Here is a 20,543-nt window from a genome sequence, read left to right on the forward strand (position 1 = left end):
CCCTTTGATGGGATTTTTATTTAATATTTTACAATTAAAAATTAAACATTAATTTTTGTACACCATAATTTCAGTGGTAATTCTCAAAATACTTTTTATTATACTGGAAAAAATTTAGAATTTGCTTAGGGTAAATACATGATGAATGGAACATTAAAAACAATTATTAAAAAGGGAATCCTTAAAACAAATATATGTAGTAATGTTAATGAATGGCCAACATTAGTTATTGCCCCCAATAAATACAAAACTAAATTGTCTGAAAGATTACAAAAGAATACCAATTATCTTTAGGGAAACTAAAGTAGTTTTCTAAATAATAAACTCTACCTTTTAAAACTTGCTGTTCTTAACAATTTTACCTACTGGGTTACAAATATTTTTTTTCCCCGTAATAATAATGTATAGGCCTACATAAAACTACCGAAATTGGGCAACCAAACCTGTTCTTTTTGTTCCTGTTTCGACAGGTCAAAAGGTCAAGAAGAGGTTACCAACATATCCATTTTTTTCAATTACACGAAGCCCTTTCATATGATGTGTAGATTGTCAAAATAGTTTATGTGGTTGAGGAAATAAGCACTTATGAAATACTGACGACTGAAGAAGAGACTAACAAATCGAAAAGTGGAAATTATTATGAAAATGCCTGGCAACACTATACACAAGACTATACACAAGGCAACACAGGGCGTTCTTCTAGGGATGAGCAGTGGAGTGTGACACTTATGTCAATAGGCGACGAGACGGAATGCGGACGTGTTAAAAACGAACCTCAATTCAAGCCAAACAAGACTGATCACCAAAAGTTTGATTTGACTAGTTTTGTCTACATTGGAAACAATTAGGTTATAATCCCGTCCCGTTGCACTAAGATTTTGACGTTTTGTCTTTAACAGCGTATATCTTGGAAATGTGAAGAGATTCAGCGCAAAAATATCCCCCCCTACAAACTCCAATATCTATTTATGGCTCCCACAAAGAAACATCAATTCAATGTACAACAAAATTGATTTTTTTTCCCCAGTTTTGGTGGACAGGTTTAGGATCTGACCCTAGGGAGGGGGGAAAAGTATACATGATCTTACAATAAAAACATAACCTCTTAAAGGCTGTGGACACTAATGGTAATTACTCAAAATAATTATTAGCATAAAACTTTATTTGGGGACGAGTAATGGGTAGAGGTTGATGGCATAAAACATTGTGAGAAATGGCTCCCTCTGAAGTGGCATAGTTTTCAAGAAAGAAGTAATTTTCCATGAATTTGATTTCGAGACCTCACATTTAGAATTTGTGGTCTCGAAATCAACCATCTAAAAGCACACAACTTCGTGTGATAAGGGTGTTTTTTTCTTTCATTATTATCTCGCAACTTCGATGACCAATTGAGCTCAAATTTTCACAGGTTTGTTATTTTATTCATATGTCGAGATACACCAAGTGAGAAGACTGGTCTTTGACAATTACCTCTAGTGTCCAGTGTCTTTAAACCACGCAAGATGTACATATACATGTAACTGCCCATGGGCGTTCACTAAGTCCTCCAAAAGTCTGGTTGTAGTTTGCCTTTTGGTGGTGATATTCTTTGTGTATGAATACACACCTGTTGAGAAAAATATCAAATTTGTAAGGTTTGTGAAAGTGCCGGTAACACTTTTTATAAATCCCTTTTTCTATTTCGGGCTAATCAACCTTTCGAAGCATAATTTTAAGACTACACGAAAATAACAAGTACATTCATGCAAACGGTACTTTGAATCCGTGGCCCAAAGGTGCGTCATAAGAAACTAATAATTATAATACTTCGAGCACGTACAGTAACAGCCTGGGCAACATTAAACCAAAATATGCACAAATTTATTTGTAACATATTTGTTAGTGAGGTATCAATATAAATTTGGTTTGCGGTAACACCATGTTTGTACCTACTTGCCAGGTAGAGTTTGTTCTTAGAGAACTGTCTTGCTTAATTCTACTATCGCGGAGTAGATTGTTCGGGTATTCGGGAGACTTCTCAGAACAAAAGGCAGAAGATATCCGTATTCAGATTCATGAGGTCTTGAAACACTCCAAACCTCCCAAATCCAATCTATCGAAACGAGAATTCCAGGCTATAAATGATCTTTGTCGGGATCCCTCAATACACATCCTGAAGGCTGACAAGGGTAATGCCACTGTTGAAACAGACCACACTGAATATAATCAAAAGGTTCAAAGTATCCTTGACACCGATACCTATGCCCGTCTAAAGAAGAACCCAATCCCATCAATTGAAAGGAAGCTTGCTGCCAACCTCCTTTCCCTAAACCGTAGCACTGCCATACCCACTCCATTGTACAGACATCTCAGGCCTTCAGCCTCGAAGTGCCCGAGATTCTTTGGTCAGCCAAAGATTCACAAACCAGATAAACCGCTCCGTCATATTGTCTCCTCTCAAGGTTCCCCTACCAACAACCTCGCCCAACACTTGACTAAGCTTTTACACCCACTTGTATATTATCAAGGGAATTGAATTACAAACATCCGGTATTTTCCCAAGTACTGAGTATACAGTGCTAACACACATCGGTGTATGGGTAAAAACCAAAAAAAAAATTATATTCTTTATCCCCGATGCAAATTTAACATCTCTTATATCCGGTATTTTAGTGAGTTTTGATGTCAAAATCTCTTTTCACTAATGTACCGACCAATGAAGCATGCCAAAAAACCAAAGCGGTACTAGAACAAGATGAAACTCTAACTGATCGAACCAGCTTAATGCCAGACCAGATTCATGATCTATTAATGATGTAGTGAGCTTGGTTACGTAATAAACCATCCGCGCATGACGAAGGCTTGGCCGCTGCACTAGGACGACCAAGCCACGAGTCAGTCGTGTTCCAGAATCCACCGAGTGTTTGCCTCGGTTTATTGAGTGTATTCTACCCCTGCTGGGAAGCAACAGTGTGTGACTCGCCCCTCCAGCCGAGGACTTTGGTAAATATACCTACATGTAGATACAACATTGGCGACGAGGACTAATTGGTCCGTGCATTTTCATAGATATATTTGGGGAAAATGACAAAAACTTAGGGAAAAAATACTAAATTGTTTCTTCTCGGAAATACATGTATAATCAAGAACCTTTTGCTTAAATAAAGGGCGTGGTATACCCACACGGTGGAATTCTACCGTGTGTGCACCCCGCCAAATATGAAACGTTTCGTTTTAATTTTCGGCCATATTCATACAAACTCGGCAAGTCCGGCAGTTTGTTGAATTTGCTGTATTTCTACATTTACAGGGATATATTTGTTTTGCTCTAGAACTCATATTGTTAGATTTGCTAAGAATTTAATATATTGTTTGTATTGTATAAATCCGATAGAAGTCTGCTATAATCCAAGCGAGCTACGATATGCATTCTTAAAAGAAAGGGAAAAAAATCCTGCTTTTCACAAAGTGTGTCATTTTCTATTTGAAATGTTATTGTACTGCTAGTCAGGTCAAGCTGTTGAGCAGCACTCCAAACAGTAGCGCTGGCAGTATCAAGCGAGTGATACGGTATTGAACCATTCCATATAGCAGATATTCTTAATTTTCTAAGATCCTGGCCATTTGTATTAACAAATCTACTGTAAAACAGCTGACTACTGTACCGGGTATTGGAGTGAAGTTTGCAGAACTAATAGTTTCACTTAGAACTAAGAAGGGAACAGTAATTATAAACGATTTTCCAGTCCCCAGCCCTCCAAACCAAACTCAATGAATTACATGAAAAGGGGCTAATTTCAATTGCGTACACGCCCGACCTTCCAACTTAACGGTTCTGAACAGGGGGGACCCGAAAAGCACAAAGAAACTGTTGACCCCATAACACTTCTTGCTAAGTGAATTAGGCAAAATAATGATGGAAAGTACAAATGCAATAACAAATGCCATTAAAGACCTAAAGATCCAGTCACAGATGTCAGAAAGCCACTTAACTGATCTAATTCAAGGTAATACAAAACCTCATGGTCCCATGCCACAATTCAGAATTCCTGCTATGCAGGCTGCGTCATCAGATAATAAGCCCACAATAGCCCCACACCAAACTCCTATTATGCAACCTGCCACCCAACTAACAAGCGATCCTACAATAGATGCGGGGCTTAAAGTCATTAAGGACAAAGCCCCACCACTCCCAGCGCACTTGTTGAAAGCAATGGAGCAAGCCCTACCGGAACAAAAGCCTTTGACAGTTACTGGCACAGCCATGGCGCACGACAAACAAAAGCCAACAATCAAAGAATCAGTAGACAATGCCACTAGCAGCTCAGCTTGCACTAACCAGGCCCCGCCAATAGATCTAGCAACGGACTCTGGCCCGGTGTCTGTCGGGTCAAACCGCCCCACGAACCAGGCGGTCCCAAGAATAACGCCCTATGATGGAATTTCTGACTTTCATGCCTTTGCCGCTAAATTTGAAATAATTGCTAAGTGCTGTCAATGGGATGACCAGAATAAACTGTTACATTTAGTTGGCGCGCTCACTGGCAATGCCCTTGACTGTTATGCGTGGCAAGAAACTGAAGTAGCAAACAGCTACACTCTACAACTAATAAAGATGTTTGGCAAAATAAAAGATCCAATTAAACAGCGAGCCGAACTAGCAGCTATACGCCAACAAGACGATGAGTCAATCAAAGTGTTTGGCCAGCGCGGTAGGCAAACAGCAACACGCACGTTCTCAACTGCTAACACTGATGTTTTTGAAACAATAGCCAGAGAAGCTTTCTTAAAAGGGTGCAATAATGTCAATGCCGCAGAGCTTGCGCTGTTTCGTGATCCCAAAATGCTTAACCAAGCGATTCAGTTTACGCAGACAGCAGCGCACAATCATTGTTTACTTTCAAAGAACAAACCGAGGGTTAGGCATGTTTCTTTTAGTGGCAGTGCTGCTGATGATAACAATTATAGTTCAAGGGTCCAACAGATACAAGTTAAACAGTTGGGTAAAAACAACGTTGACATACATATAGATTGGTTGGAATTGTGCTGTGGCGCAATATGACAACAATATGCGCAAAGTTGTCTCTTACATAGAGGGTCGCCCACATAACACCGATAGTGCACTGCCGATGCGTACACCTCCCACACAAGCTAACTCGGCCCAGAGAGGTTTCTCTCCAGACCGCTCATCTAAACAATATACCCCACTAGAAGTCATAGCCCAACCCCAGTGAGTTCACCTGGGAGGTATAATTGTTATAACTGTGGCCAGAATGGTCATTTTGCGAGACGTTGTCCACATGCAAATTCATCTCAAGTTCGCGCACGTTCACCATCATCGCCCTCGCATAGAACTTTAAACAAGCAGAAGCCAGTCAAGTAGGCCAACGGCCGGCCGAAATTTAAAAAATGGCCAAAAGTGGAATTGTAACAATGTATCCGGGAACAACATTAGTGTTCAGCAGCCCATCAACCCGGCGCTAGCTAGGTTGGACTGCTCAACTGACGTTGCTCTCCGGGAAAAATCAGTTTTCAAACTCAAGGGGAATAAGTCTTGTCATACCGGTACAAATCCAAGGGGTTCATACTCAGGCAATTATCGACACAACAGCACAAGTTTCCATAATAAGCGAGGAATTAGCAAATACAATTTCTCCCCCTTGTAAAGTGAAAGATCAAGTTCTTCTAAGGGGGGCTGAAAAATGTAGTAGTATGATTGCTAAGCGAACCACATCAGTCCATTTACGTATAGGCCAACATAGCTACAAATGGGACATTCTGATCGCTCCTATGGCAGACACATTCATCCTAGGGTTAGACATCTTAAAGGAACAGGGTGGTAATAGAGATCTTGCTAAATGGGGACAAAATCTACGCAAAAATGAGGCAAAATGACGATGAAAAATACTCCGTGCAAAGAATAGTACTGAAGAGTCAAACAGTAGTGCCCCCGAATTCAATCATTCAGACAACCGTTCAGTTTGTTGAAAATTCTGCCAAATCCTACATCATTCATGCCCAGGAAAAAGACCGCAGGGGACTTCTTATTCTACGATACGTTAGTTACTTTAGGTATTAACACCCATAACTTATCACGGGAGTGTCCCATCTCCTTATGAAATGACAGTAATCAGTATATCCGATTAAAAAGGGGTCATTTTATTGGTAGAGCAGAGGAAGTGACAGTTATAATGGTTGAAACCGACACACCTTCACCCACTCATGTACCCGGCCGGTGTCCATTGGCTGCGTATAATGAGAATACTATTAGACAGGTCAATGCCATTCCAAAGCATATTGAAGAATTGTGGAAACACTCAAAAACAAACCTAACCTCGAACGAATCTTAAGTTTTAGCAAATACACTTACGGAGTACGCAGACGTGTTCCCCAAGATGACATGGACCTAGGGAAATTCTCTGCCATAAAGCATCCAATACATACCGGTAGTGCCACTCCTATTAGGCAGAAAATGCGAAGAACCCCACTTGGTTTTGAACAAGAAGAAAAAACACATCTAGATGATTTGCTTAAAATAGGTGCTGTACAACCATCTTCACCAGCATGGGCCTCACCCCCACTTTTAGTCAGAAAGAAAGACGGTAAAGTTTGACATTGTATCGATTATAGGGCCCTGAATAACCTAACCAGAAAAGATGCTTTCCCTTTACCAAACATAGAAGAGTGTTTAGATGTCCTAGAGGTGACAATGTTTTTTAGTACACTTGACATGAGTAGTGGTTATTATCAGATAGAACTGTCTGAGGAAGATAGGAGCAAAACAGCTTTTATTACCAAGTATGGTCTTTTCGAATATGTAGGCATGCCCTTCGGGCTATGTCATGCACCAGCTACCTTCCAAAGGGCAATGACACTAACTCAGGGGATTAGAGTGGACTAAAGTTTGAGCATACCTAGACGACATAATTATCTTAGGAACAAGTTTTGATAACTCAATCCAAAATTTGGTGAAAGTTTTAGACAAATGTCATATACAGTACACAAGCTCAAGTTGAAGGCAAAAAAGTGTCGTCTACTCCAAACTGAAGTTATTTTCCTTGGAAAGTTAGTCAGTAGGGACGGTACATGTATATCACCTAATCCAGATAGTGTATCCGCGGTACAAGACTGGCCCTGACCAGTATCTAGCAAAGAAGTAGAGAGGTTTCTTGGCTTTATCAACTACCATAATGCCCATGTACAGGTCTTCGCCAAACTAGCCTGTCCCTTATACGGACTTACCAAGAAAAATGTACAGTTTGTTTGGACGGATGAACATGATACAGCTTTCCAAGCATTAAAATACAAGCTCACGTCTAGCCCCCTGCTTACATTCCCCAGAAATGATAGTAATAGCGTTTTTGTATTGGACACTGACGCCTCAGATACTGCAATTGGAGCAGAACTGCTTCAAATGCAGGACAGTGTTGAGAAAGTGATAGGCTATGGTAGTTATGTACTTTCCCCAGAGCAAAGAAAGTATTGCCCAGCTAGAAAAGAACTCCTAGCAGTAGTACGCTTTACCCGCCAACTCCGCCAATTACTTACTGGGGCGCCAATTTTACATTTGAACGGACCACAGTAGTTTAGCTTGGTTAACAAGATTTAACCTTATTTCTGGTATGTTAGCAAGGTGGCTAGAGGAACTAGGCCAGTATGATATGGTAATTCTTCACTGAAAAGGGGTCAAACACATTGACGCCGACTCACTTTCACGTATCCCAAGCGCTGTTAAATTCTGCGGGTTGTAACATAGACAGCCTCCCCTATAGGGGTTGTCAATACTGTACGCGTGTCCATAAGCAGTGGAAACGTTTTGAAAATGATGTCGATGAATTAATTCCCCTTGAAGTGCGAGTAATCTCTTATATCTGTAATGTCGACGCTAATAGTAGAACTCCAGTAACTAGCCCCGAAAGACCGATAGACCACGTCATTAACGCTGCCACTGAAAATACATGTGCGAATGAGGAGACTGACTCGACCGATGTCTGTTGGTTGATGACGACGTCTCCTTGTTTACACAATATTCGACACAGCAAATAAGAGATCTACAGCATAGGGATCATGACATAGGGAAACTACTCAAATGGAAGGAAAATTCAATCTGTCCACAACAAAATGAGCTCCAAAGTTGCTCACCAAGCGTAAAGTACTTTTGGTCAAATGCCTCACTGTTAAAGACGGTGTTCTTTATTACAAATGGGATGAGGGACACTCTGCCAAACTGCTGTTCCTGACCCCCCACACTCTGACACGTGAAATTCTAAATTTGTACCATGACTGTAAAATGGCTGGGCACCCAGGCATAACAAGAACCATCCAAAAGGTGAGGCAGACATGTTTTTGGTACAAAATGAAAGAAGATGTTTGTCTGTACGTAGAAGCCTGCCAAGAATGAAACACGAACAAAAAACCATCACGCAAACGTAGGGCACCTTTGACCAGTTTCAATGATGGGGCACCAGTTGAACATTTACACCTAGATATACTAGGCCCCTTTACCCCATCTAGTTCTTGGAACAAATACATACTTATGTTAATATGTCAACATACTAAGTGGATTGAAGCCTATCCCTTTTGCCGACCAAACCGCGGAACACGTTGCAAGGGCGACAATAGATAATTTAATATCGAGGTTCGGATGCCCCTTGCAAATCCATACTGACCAGGGCACTAATTTTACGAGCTCATTGTTTACAGCAGTTTGTGAATTATTGGAGATCGCTAACCCCATATCGCCCCTGCTCAAACGGTCAGGTGGAGAGATACAATAGGACTCTTTTACAACTTATTAGATGTCATCTAAAGGGGAAATGGGATGAGGATCTACCTATTCTGACAGGGGCTTTGCGTTCTCTTCCAAACCGTAGTACTGGGCTTACCCCTAATCTAATGATGCTAGGTAGGGAAGTCCGGCAACCCATGGATCTAGTGTTTGATTTCAAAGGAAACGATGGCCCAACGAGCAGCCACACCAGTATGTCAGAAATCTTAAAGACAACAAGGTGTGGGTTCCCCCAAATCACAGGTGATACAATACCTTCGAAGACGGAAATCCAAACACGTCCGTTCAGGTCGAACACTAAAGAGTTGGGCGCATTGAATTTAAACGCACTATATTGGAGGACTTCTACATTGAGGATGATGTCCTGAGTATCCTATCACTTGAACCGTTTTCATCAGAGGAGGACTCCCCAAGGATGACGAGTCAACAACACCACAGGATGACGAGTCAACAACACCACAGGATGACGAGTCAACAACACCACAGGATGACGAGTCAACAACACCACAGGATGACGAATCAACAACACCACAGGATGACGAGTCAACAACACCACAGGATGACGAGTCAACAACACCACAGGATGACGAGTCAACACCACAGGTTACCACACCACAGGACACCACACCAGGGTACCACACAGGAGACCACACCCCAATGCTTGACACCCGTACGGAAAAAGAAGCTACAGCTATGCCCTGAACCCGGATGCAATCTTAAGTTCAATAAGATAAAGCGCCATGTGGTGAGATATCACGTGTCGTCGGGCAGATGGTGGTTCCTGTACCCGTTGGCATGCTGCTTGACCTGTGAGAGATGGGAAATCGCCATTCACGTGAGGGAGCACGGACCCTTTTAAGTGGACCAGCACATCGGCCAACTTAATAACCTGGCCTATGAGTTCCTTTATTTCATCGGATCTGCTCTTGGGTTGAAATCTTTACGCAACCTCCCGGAAATTGTCACCAGTCATCAACGGTAACTCGTCATTTAGCGAGGAAGAAGCTCGGATCTGGGACGCATATGACCAGCTGTAAGGCCTCCCGCCACTGCGCGAGATAAATCTATGTTCCCCAACACAAATTTCCTCGGTATTTCACTGGAGGACCCTCCAACACGTCCTGTCATTGGTTGCCTCACCTGGACCTGAGACCTTTATTGAACCTCATGTAGAGCCAGGGACTTCCGAACTTCCACCACCGCAACCGGAGGCGCACTCTATCCCTTCCCCCCAACAAGAGTCAACTCCTCCCCACGGGCACCGTATTCCCCACTCGATTTCGTCGACTCGCACTGCCACATCGACCATCTCCTCCACGCAGCCGGACACGGGGGTACTCTTACCGAGCTCCTGAGTGACGCAAATATCGACAAAGCCAACTTAAAGGGGTGCATAGCCAACTTCTGTGACGAGGAGACATTGTCGGATACAAAGCGGTGGACAGAGCTGGTGGACGACGAACTGGTCTTTGCTGCAGTTGGTTTCCATCCGAAGCATGCTCACCGTTTCACCCAGGACACAGATCAAGTGATCCGACGTCTTTTGGAACACCCGAAAACCTGTGCCCTGGGAGAAATTGGCCTTGATTACTCCAAGGGGCACGGTCAGTTGAGGGCTGTTCAGCAGTCCGTTTTCCGACACCTTTTGAGAACAGCTGTCGAATTTGGCAAACCAAAACCACTGCCGTGAAGCGAATGACGACTGTTTTCGAATCGTATCAGAGACTCTCCCACAGCTATGGAGAATCCACTTGCATTGTTTTACCGGTCACTGGACAAAGGGGAGAACTTGGTGCAGACAATTCCCGAATCTTTTTATCGGCCTGACCCCCATCATCACAATAAATGACCCCCGACTCTAAGACGTGGCACGAAGAATTCCACTTTGACGACTTCTGCTCGAAACAGGCACCCCCACTTCACTCCGATACGGTCCCACTTTGCATACAGCATCCCCACTTCACTCCGATGCGGTCCCACTTTGCATACAGCACCCCCACTTCACTCCGATACGGTCCCACTTTGCATACAGCACCCCCAATTCACTCCGATACGGTCCCACTTTGCATACAGCACCCCCACTTCACTCCGATACGGTCCCACTTTGCATACAGCATCCCCACTTCACTCCGATACGGTCCCACTTTGCATACAGCACCCCCACTTCACTCCGATACGGTCCCACTTTGCATACAGCACCCCCACTTCACTCCGATACGGTCCCACTTTGCATACAGCACCCCCACTTCACTCCGATACGGTCCCACTTTGCATACAGCACCCCCACTTCACTCCGATACGGTCCCACTTTGCATACAGCACCCCCACTTCACTCCGATACGGTCCCACTTTGCATACAGCACCCCCACTTCACTCCGATACGGTCCCACTTTGCATACAGCATCCCCACTTCACTCCGATACGGTCCCACTTTGCATACAGCATCCCCACTTCACTCCGATACGGTCCCACTTTGCATACAGCACCCCCACTTCACTCCGATACGGTCCCACTTTGCATACAGCACCCCCACTTCACTCCGATACGGTCCCACTTTGCATACAGCACCCCCACTTCACTCCGATACGGTCCCACTTTGCATACAGCACCCCCACTTCACTCCGATACGGTCCCACTTTGCATACAGCATCCCCACTTCACTCCGATACGGTCCCACTTTGCATACAGCACCCCCACTTCACTCCGATACGGTCCCACTTTGCATACAGCACCCCCACTTCACTCCGATACGGTCCCACTTTGCATACAGCACCCCCACTTCACTCCGATACGGTCCCACTTTGCATACAGCACCCCCACTTCACTCCGATACGGTCCCACTTTGCATACAGCACCCCCACTTCACTCCGATACGGTCCCACTTTGCATACAGCACCCCCACTTCACTCCGATACGGTCCCACTTTGCATACAGCACCCCCACTTCACTCCGATACGGTCCCACTTTGCATACAGCACCCCCACTTCACTCCGATACGGTCCCACTTTGCATACAGCACCCCCACTTCACTCCGATACGGTCCCACTTTGCATACAGCATCCCCACTTCACTCCGATACGGTCCCACTTTGCATACAGCACCCCCACTTCACTCCGATACGGTCCCACTTTGCATACAGCACCCCCACTTCACTCCGATACGGTCCCACTTTGCATACAGCACCCCCACTTCACTCCGATACGGTCCCACTTTGCATACAGCACCCCCACTTCACTCCGATACGGTCCCACTTTGCATACAGCACCCCCACTTCACTCCGATACGGTCCCACTTTGCATACAGCACCCCCACTTCACTCCGATACGGTCCCACTTTGCATACAGCACCCCCACTTCACTCCGATACGGTCCCACTTTGCATACAGCATCCCCACTTCACTCCGATACGGTCCCACTTTGCATACAGCATCCCCACTTCACTCCGATACGGTCCCACTTTGCATACAGCATCCCCACTTCACTCCGATACGGTCCCACTTTGCATACAGCACCCCCACTTCACTCCGATACGGTCCCACTTTGCATACAGCATCCCCACTTCACTCCGATACGGTCCCACTTTGCATACAGCACCCCCACTTCACTCCGATACGGTCCCACTTTGCATACAGCATCCCCACTTCACTCCGATACGGTCCCACTTTGCATACAGCATCCCCACTTCACTCCGATACGGTCCCACTTTGCATACAGCATCCCCACTTCACTCCGATACGGTCCCACTTTGCATACAGCACCCCCACTTCACTCCGATACGGTCCCACTTTGCATACAGCATCCCCACTTCACTCCGATACGGTCCCACTTTGCATACAGCACCCCCACTTCACTCCGATACGGTCCCACTTTGCATACAGCATCCCCACAAATGCCCGCCTTGTGGCGCAGGAGGTTGCCCGTATCAAGAAGATAAAAGAGGAGGACGTTTGCACTCAGTGCCTGAAGAACACTCGTTTTTGTACGGGGTTACATTTTAGTAACTAATCGTTTATCTTCTTAAATGTAGTGGACACTATTGGTTATTGTCAAAGACTAGCCTTCACAGTTGGTGTATCTCAACATACATGTATGCATAAAATAACAAACCTGTGGAAATTTGAGCTCAATCGGTCATCGAAGTTGCGAGATAATAATGAACGAAAAATAACCCTTCTCACACGAAGTTGTGTGCGTTTAGATGGTTGATTTCGAGACCTTAAGTTCTAAACTTGAGGTCTCGAAATAAAAATCGTGGAAAATTACATCTTTTTCGAAAACTATGGCACTTCAGAGGGAGCCGTTTCTCACAATGTTTTATACTATCAACCTCTCCCCATTATTTGTAATCAAGAAAGGTTTTATGATAATAATTATTTTCAGAAATTACCAATAGTGTCCACTTCCTTTAAGTTAAATAGCCCATGAAGTAAATTGTTTGTTTTAAGTACAATTCCTTTAATGACATCCCTTTTTGTACAGCTTTTTGTGTCAACTTGAAAAAGAAATAGAAAGTAATTTTTCGTCATGAGATTAAGTTGCATTGTTCTACAACAGAATGAACACAGAGTTGTTCGTCATGAGATTAAGTTGCATTGTTCTACAACAGAATGAACACAGAGTTGTTCTCATGAGATTAAGTTGCATTGTTCTACAACAGAATGAACACAGAGTTGTTCCAAGAGATTAAGTTGCATTGTTCTACAACAGAATGAACACAGAGTTGTTCCAAGAGATTAAGTTGCATTGTTCTACAACAGTCTCCTGATGATGACTAGAGCAAGCATTGAGACCGACCCAAGAACTGACTCCGCGGTAGTGAAAATGAGTCACATGTCGCCAATGCAATATTAAGTTATGGACAGTTTATTGTGGAAAATGTAAAAAAATAAATATTTTTCTTTTCTTTTTAATATCTTTAGTTGCATGGTTAACCTTTAGAACACTTACTTTTAGGCAATAAAGCTATGTATACAACAATTTTGTGATCATACTTACAATGTCTAATTTGTATCCTTTTGCACACAATGGTAGTTTAAAATATCATTTTACTTGTAATTCGTTTTTCAAAAAAAAAAGTAGTGGCTAATTTCAAACGGGAGTAACTCAGCAACGCGATACACTCCAAAGCTTAGACACATACCAAATTACTGCTGCTGATGTGTTCTTTCGAGCCATGCATATAACTCAATTCCTGAAATTGCCTACATCTAACTCATTTTCACAGAGCGGGTCACATATATATTTGTTACTAATTTATTTATGCATACTCCGAGTCTTAATTTGAATGCGTCAACTGCAAACTTCAGAAAAAGATCATTCAATTTAATTAACATCCACTCAAATTCATGTTTTTCCCCCTTATCTTCCCAATGTGGGGTTTCTGTTTAGCTATTAATGCATTCAGTTTCATTTAAGGGCATTCAATACAACATTTTGACCATTCTAAGTTGATGCATTCAAATTAAGACTCACCAAAACGAACATGATTTTGCTGCTTGTTTGCATTTTCTTTTTTTATTTATGTGAAACGAATTGCAACTTCCTAACATTCGAATTAAAGATATGTCATCTTTATGGGAAAAGTGAGATTTATAAATCTTTAACTGGCACATAAAGTTTGTCAACCAGTCCCGCCCTAATATACTCTGTACCGACCTCGGGCAGCCATCTTTTTTACCAAAATAAACTGCGCCAATAAAGTATTAGAAATTGTCAGATTTATCGGAACCTGAAATAGTATACAAAAAAATAATTATTCATTTCTATTCACCGTTAATATCTGCACATTTTGACACCTCTTGTGTTGCGCTACGATGTTGTTAGGTGGATTTATGGGCACTTAAGTGGCTTAAGGTCGAATTTCAAAAATTACAAAGCCCCTATTCACCCCAATTCCAGAAGGGAATCACATAAGCATCACACAAACTCAAACTTGTTTCGTTTACTTGACCATGAAATTTATTGCCGTATCTTTAACTCTAAAACTGCTGATATCCTGTCCCCCATTCTTGGTGTGTCCTCCATCACTGTCCTGAACGGCAAGGAGTCGTCTTCTCATACTCCCAACGAGACCTCTGATCTGTCCCTGGTCAATCCCCTGCCTTTTCCTGATCAGGATGCGTCGCAATCTCTCGAGAGTGGTGTCAGGCTAGATGGACTTGTTCACTTTCTTCTGCTGCAGAAGTCACCCTCGGACGGCCAATCCTTGGCAGGTCGTCCACATTTCCCTGATCTTGGTAGCGATTCCACCATTTACTGACTGTCGGTGGTGACGTTGTAACCTGATGAGCTGCAGCTCGCATCGACATACCGGCTTCTATCAAACCAACGATCCGTCCTCTTTCCTGTTTGGTCAGTTGAGCCAACTTTCATGTTATCTTGAAACACCTTTCACTGTCTTACCATAATCAGGGATTCTGGCTCTTAACCCAGGTTGATGTATGCCTCCCGTCTTAGACCCCTTTGCTTGGTTACTGACAATTATTGCTGATGTTCATCGCAACCGATTTATCCAACACGTGACAAAAAAAAATCGTTTAAAATCAGCGGGTAAAATAAAGGCTGATCTTACTCATCACAATACAAAGATTTAGCTTGAATAGGGGCTTTTGCAACTTTTGAAATTCAACCTTAAGCCACGTAAGTGCCCATAAATCCACCTAACAACATCGTAGCGCAACACAAGAGGTGTCAAAATGTGCAGAAATTAACGGTGAATCGAAATGAATAGTTATTTTTTGGCATACTATTTCAGGTTCCGATATATCTGACCATTTGTAAGTGTTAAGATACTTTATTGGCGCAGTTAGCTTTGGTTCAGAACTTGAATGCAAACATTTTGCTGATGAAATTGAATGGTTGGAAAGGTCTTGCTGCTGGCTTTTAAGAAACTGAATGATTCTTGCGGCCTAATGAAATTGAATGATCTGACCAGATAACCAGTCTAGAAATTTGCAGCTCGATCTAGAGGCACATCTTGGAGTTTTTCTTACACAAATAGACACGTTACTTGCAAATATAGATTATTTACAGAGAAAAACAAGAATAAAATTCCTTTACTCGCAAAGATGGGGTTCAGAATGTTTGTAAATAACCACACCCACCTCAAGAAACGTCTTTAGTCTTGTCACTGGTCCCCCAGATCCATTAGGAGTCACTGCTTCAATCCTTTCAGCAAACAAATAAATAAGGTGTTTATCTTTATGGTTTGCATTTCGTTTACTGTGGAGACTAACTGACTATAGTTTTTCTATCCCGTTGATCATGTAAAATTTGTTAAATTGCTTAAAATTGTAACTTTAGCTCACAGTTCGGATTGGAATCAGTAGATAAGGTCAAACAGAAGTCGCATGTTTTGTTTATTACTCGTTGAGGAAAAAAGATGAAACAACCTAACATACTTTGACACAGTTCTTTGGATTAATGTGCCGATACAATACCAACTGAGCTAACCCAAGGATCACACCCACAGCTTACTATAAGATAAAAGCAGCGGAATGTCATTGTAACAATAACAACATTGCAATATTATTTTTATAGCACTATTCACATCAAAAACCGAAATGTCTCTTAAAGGGTATATGTACTTTTTCCTTTCCTTTTTTTAACTCAAAACACATTGTCCACAAATTTACATTAAACTTACACAGTTTGAAGATTATGATACATGTAGTAGAAAGCTTCCCTTGAAATTTTACCTACAGAGATGCTGAGACGAAAATTATTTTGTGACTTGTTTTACTCATTTCTCAAAACTACAGACCCTCACTTAGTTATATTTAAACAGAAGCTTTCCACTTTCAATATCTTCAAACCCTGTAAGCTTAATGTAAATCTGTGAACATTTTGAAAAAAGTACCCGAATCCTTTAAAGCATACTTTTGGGAACCCTTTACATGGAAAATAACACCTTGCAAATAAATACGACTTTGCTAGAATGAGATGACTTGTAGCTCTCGGAGCCTGCACTTCTCTCAAAAAAGTTTTACACAAGGTCAAACGACTATATATTTTTTTAATGGTACATGTACATCACTTGTATCATTATTAGTACATGTACATGTATATTGGTACACTGTACACCTTGAACATTTTTATAACAAGCACTGACTACATAAAAACATCAGAAACAAATACTTACTTTGGGAAATAATTTGTTTGTAGTACTTGCAGGAGCTTAAAAAACTGCTTACCATACACTGCTGCAAGAGCGTTTCCACAGACCTTTTCATAAAACGAAAACCCAATTATTAATTTTGGTTTTTACCCATACACCGATGTGTGTTAGCACTGTATACTCAGTACTTTCCAGAGTCCTGTGAAAAAAGATCACAGGCATGTTACTCGGGTGGGATTCGAACCCACGACCCTTGCAATTCTAGAGCAGTGTTTTACCAAGTAGACTACCGAGGTTGCCCGGTAGCTATAGAAAGTTAGAATCCTATGTTTTTGGCAGCGAGTACCGCAACAATATTAGAGATGTTAAATTTGCATCAGGGATAAAGAATGTTAATTTTGGTTTTTACCCATACACCGATGTGTGTTAGCACTGTACATGTATACTCAGAAAACCCAGTTAGGTATAAAACTGAAAATCCGCTAACCAGTTTATACCTTTAGATTATCATCTGTGTCAACTCCAACTACCACCATCTCATTTGTTTTCTTAGAACTGCTTCTGGCTTCCTTCAAAACCCTTTTGTACACCCACTTGTTTTTTAAATGTTTGTACTGCTTTCCAGGTTTTGGTGTACTGTTTGGTTTAAGTTTACTCAATATTGTTATTTTTTTAGCTTACAACTGCTTCTGGCTGGTCCAGGTTTTAGGGTTGGTTCATTTTTATACTTTTTAGTGTGTTTGCTGTTTTTGTATATTTTAGGTTTGTTAATGATTAATTACTTAGAATAGTGTTTTTTTAGCCTTTGCTTTTAAATTGTTTCTTTGTGAAGCGCCTTGAGCATCTTTTAGGCGGACTTTGGCGCTTTATAAGTTTTCGTTATTACTATTGTTAGTATTATTATTATTATTATTTGTCAAGATCGCAGCCATTTGAAAATAAAACTTAAATTAAAAAACATCTTAGATTTTCTTTTGAATTAATCACGATTCAAAGACAGTGTACACTATTGGTAATTATTCAAAATAATTGTCAGCATCAAAACTTACTTGGTTACAAGCAATGTATAGCTGTTGATAGTATTGTGAGAAACGGCTCCCTTTTAAGTTAAATAGTTTTCGAGAAAGAAGTAATTTTCCACGAATTTGACATTAAGACCCCAGAACTAGATTTTGAGGTCCCAAATAAGGCATCTGAAAGGATACAACTTCATGTGAAAAGGGTGTTTTTTTATTCCATTATTAACTCGCAACTTTGACAAACAAATTGAGTTCAAATTTTCACTGGTTTGTTATTTTGTGCATTTGTTGAGACCCCAAGTGAGAAGACTGGTCAGTGCGGTTAACATTTAAACTTTTTGGACAAAAATAACCAGAGCTGTAAATAATTTGTCCATCAGTTATTTTTTTCTACAATTTTTGAAGGAGAGATAATGATTGAATCGAAAGTGAGTGTGAAATTGGGGACCATTGGAACAAGTTTGATAAACAAATGGAAGTGTCCAGTGCTTAAAATAAAAACAGCAGCTCCAGTACTTACCTCTAAAAAATCAAAAAGCATGGTAGCAGTGATATCCGGCTGTGGCTGCAAATTTAGTAACCGTGCCAACCATTGCCATGCGTGGTCAATACCATATGGGTGCTGAAAGGAATCAATTGTTATAAAGGAAATGAGTCAGACAATTAGTTCCTCATCATTTGCACCATTACCAGTATAATGCCAAAACAGAAAAACAAAAATAATATGAAATGTCTGATTTTAGTTTTTCATTTGATGATTTGATCATCCATTTGATGGTTTGAACAACAAATGCATATTTGAAGATCAAAAGCTAACTTATTTTAAACATTGACAGCACTGTCATAAGGAAAAAAATGCACAAACCTGTGAAAATTTGAGCTCAATTGGTCGACGAAGTTGTGAGATAATAATGAAAGAAAAAACACCCTTGTCACACGAAGTTGTGTGCTTTCAGATGCTCGATTTTGAGACCTCAAATTCTAAATCTTGGGTCGCGAAATCAAATTCGTGGAAAATTACTTCTTTCTCGAAAACTAAATCGCTTCAGAGGGAGCCGTTTCTCACAATGTTTTATACTATCAACCTCGTAAGGTTCAATGCTAAAAATAATTTTGAGTAATTACCAATAGCGTCCACTGCAAGTGGTGATTGCTCAAAATAATTATTTTAATAAAACCTTGCTTAAAAACGCAATATTCCACGAATTTGATTTCGAGATATAAAAATCCAAAATCTAAAGGCACACAATTTCGTGTGACAAGGGTGTTATTCTTTCATTATTATCTCGCAACTTCGACGACCAAATGTGTTCACAGGTTTGTTATTTTAAGCATATACAAGCACTAAAATATCCTAAAAATTTCAATTTTTTTATATAAAATAATGTGAGATGGACCAGGAGTTTGTAAAGCCTAAATCATTGTTGCGGACAGAATGAACTGTAGCTGGTTTCACAAAAGTATTGCAAAACATGTCGTAATGGTATGCCACGTAAATGTTGCGCAGCTGTGCACGAAATTTGTCTTAGATGCGCAACTTTGTATTTATTACACAAAATCAACGACTGTTGCCTGAAACCGGTTGAAAAAAAAAAGCAACGCAGCGGCCATTTTTAATCATGATCCTTTTTTCACAAAACAACGCAGAACTATGATCGCAGGCATGACAGGGAGGTTCAACGGACGGGAACAATCATGACATAATGGCTCAACTTTTACCAGTAACTACCGTTGTAGACTTAAGTAAATTGCCTCATAAACCATGATGGTGCAATGTGCACAATGGTGGATTTTGTGTTCTTTAAAAAGCTTAACTGAATATGTTGCTGTCATAATTTGTAATTATTTAAAACAACAATTTTGAAACGTGATACGAATAAATTTTTTACATTTTGTATTTTTTGTGAAATTACTAGATTTAAAAAGGGGTTTTAATTATGAAAAAAACTCTTTATATCCCACACTTTATTTGTCGACGATTATTTACTTCCTCTACAGAAGTATAGGCGGGATGTATAGCTCGCCGCCTACACCATTTAAAGAAATGGCGTAGTCGGCAGTCATATACTCTTCGAGTTGAGGCCCTCTGGGACTGGGCGGCAACTTCCGCAGCCCGTCTCAAAAGGCCCGCTGCTCTGAGGGATCTCGTGACAGCGCCCAGCACGTCAGGTGCAGATCCCCCGGAGCCAGATGAACCACTCCGGATCCGGGCTGGTATATGAGGTCCGGTCGTTGCGGGAGAACCAGTGGCCTGTGCACCAGGAGCCTGATCAGCCGAGGGAACCAGGGCTGTTGGGGCCAAAAAGGGGCGATCAAGAGAACTTTGCAGTGATCCTGCTCGATCTTTGCCAGCACCCGTGGAATGAGGGAGATGGGTGGGTAGGCGTATGCCAACAGCCCCTCCCATCGCATAGTCAGAGCGTCGATCCGCCATGCCCCGGGGTCGGGACCCCTGGCGCAGTAGATCGGCAGTTGATTGTTCGTCCGAGAGGCGAACAAATCCACATGAGGCCGGTCGATTAGCAGGAAGCGCGACTGGGCCACACAGGGGTGGAGGGACCACTCTGTCGGGACGATCCAGCCCCGGGAAAGAGCGTCGGCCGTGACATTCTCCTTCCCTGGGATGTACACCGACGACAGGG

General features: G+C 41.8%; 1 protein-coding gene across 2 annotated transcripts in view; it reads right to left on the reverse strand.

The window, feature by feature from the left end:
* Window positions 1–1,449: 1,449 nt before the first annotated feature.
* The window catches only part of LOC117289963 (nucleoporin GLE1-like), a 53,851-nt gene continuing 34,757 nt past the window's right edge, over window positions 1,450–20,543 (reverse strand). For both annotated transcript variants that reach the window (XM_033771172.1, XM_033771171.1), the window contains 4 exons: window positions 18,422–18,523; window positions 16,907–16,989; window positions 15,870–15,933; window positions 1,450–1,606 (listed from right to left, as the gene is read on the reverse strand). In XM_033771172.1, the coding sequence (XP_033627063.1) occupies window positions 1,538–1,606; window positions 15,870–15,933; window positions 16,907–16,989; window positions 18,422–18,523 (318 nt within the window). In that variant the 3' untranslated portion in view covers window positions 1,450–1,537. The remainder of the gene's footprint in view (window positions 1,607–15,869; window positions 15,934–16,906; window positions 16,990–18,421; window positions 18,524–20,543) is intronic.

This window comes from Asterias rubens, chromosome 5 (assembly GCF_902459465.1).
Source record: "Asterias rubens chromosome 5, eAstRub1.3, whole genome shotgun sequence".
NCBI lineage: Eukaryota > Metazoa > Echinodermata > Asteroidea > Forcipulatida > Asteriidae > Asterias > Asterias rubens.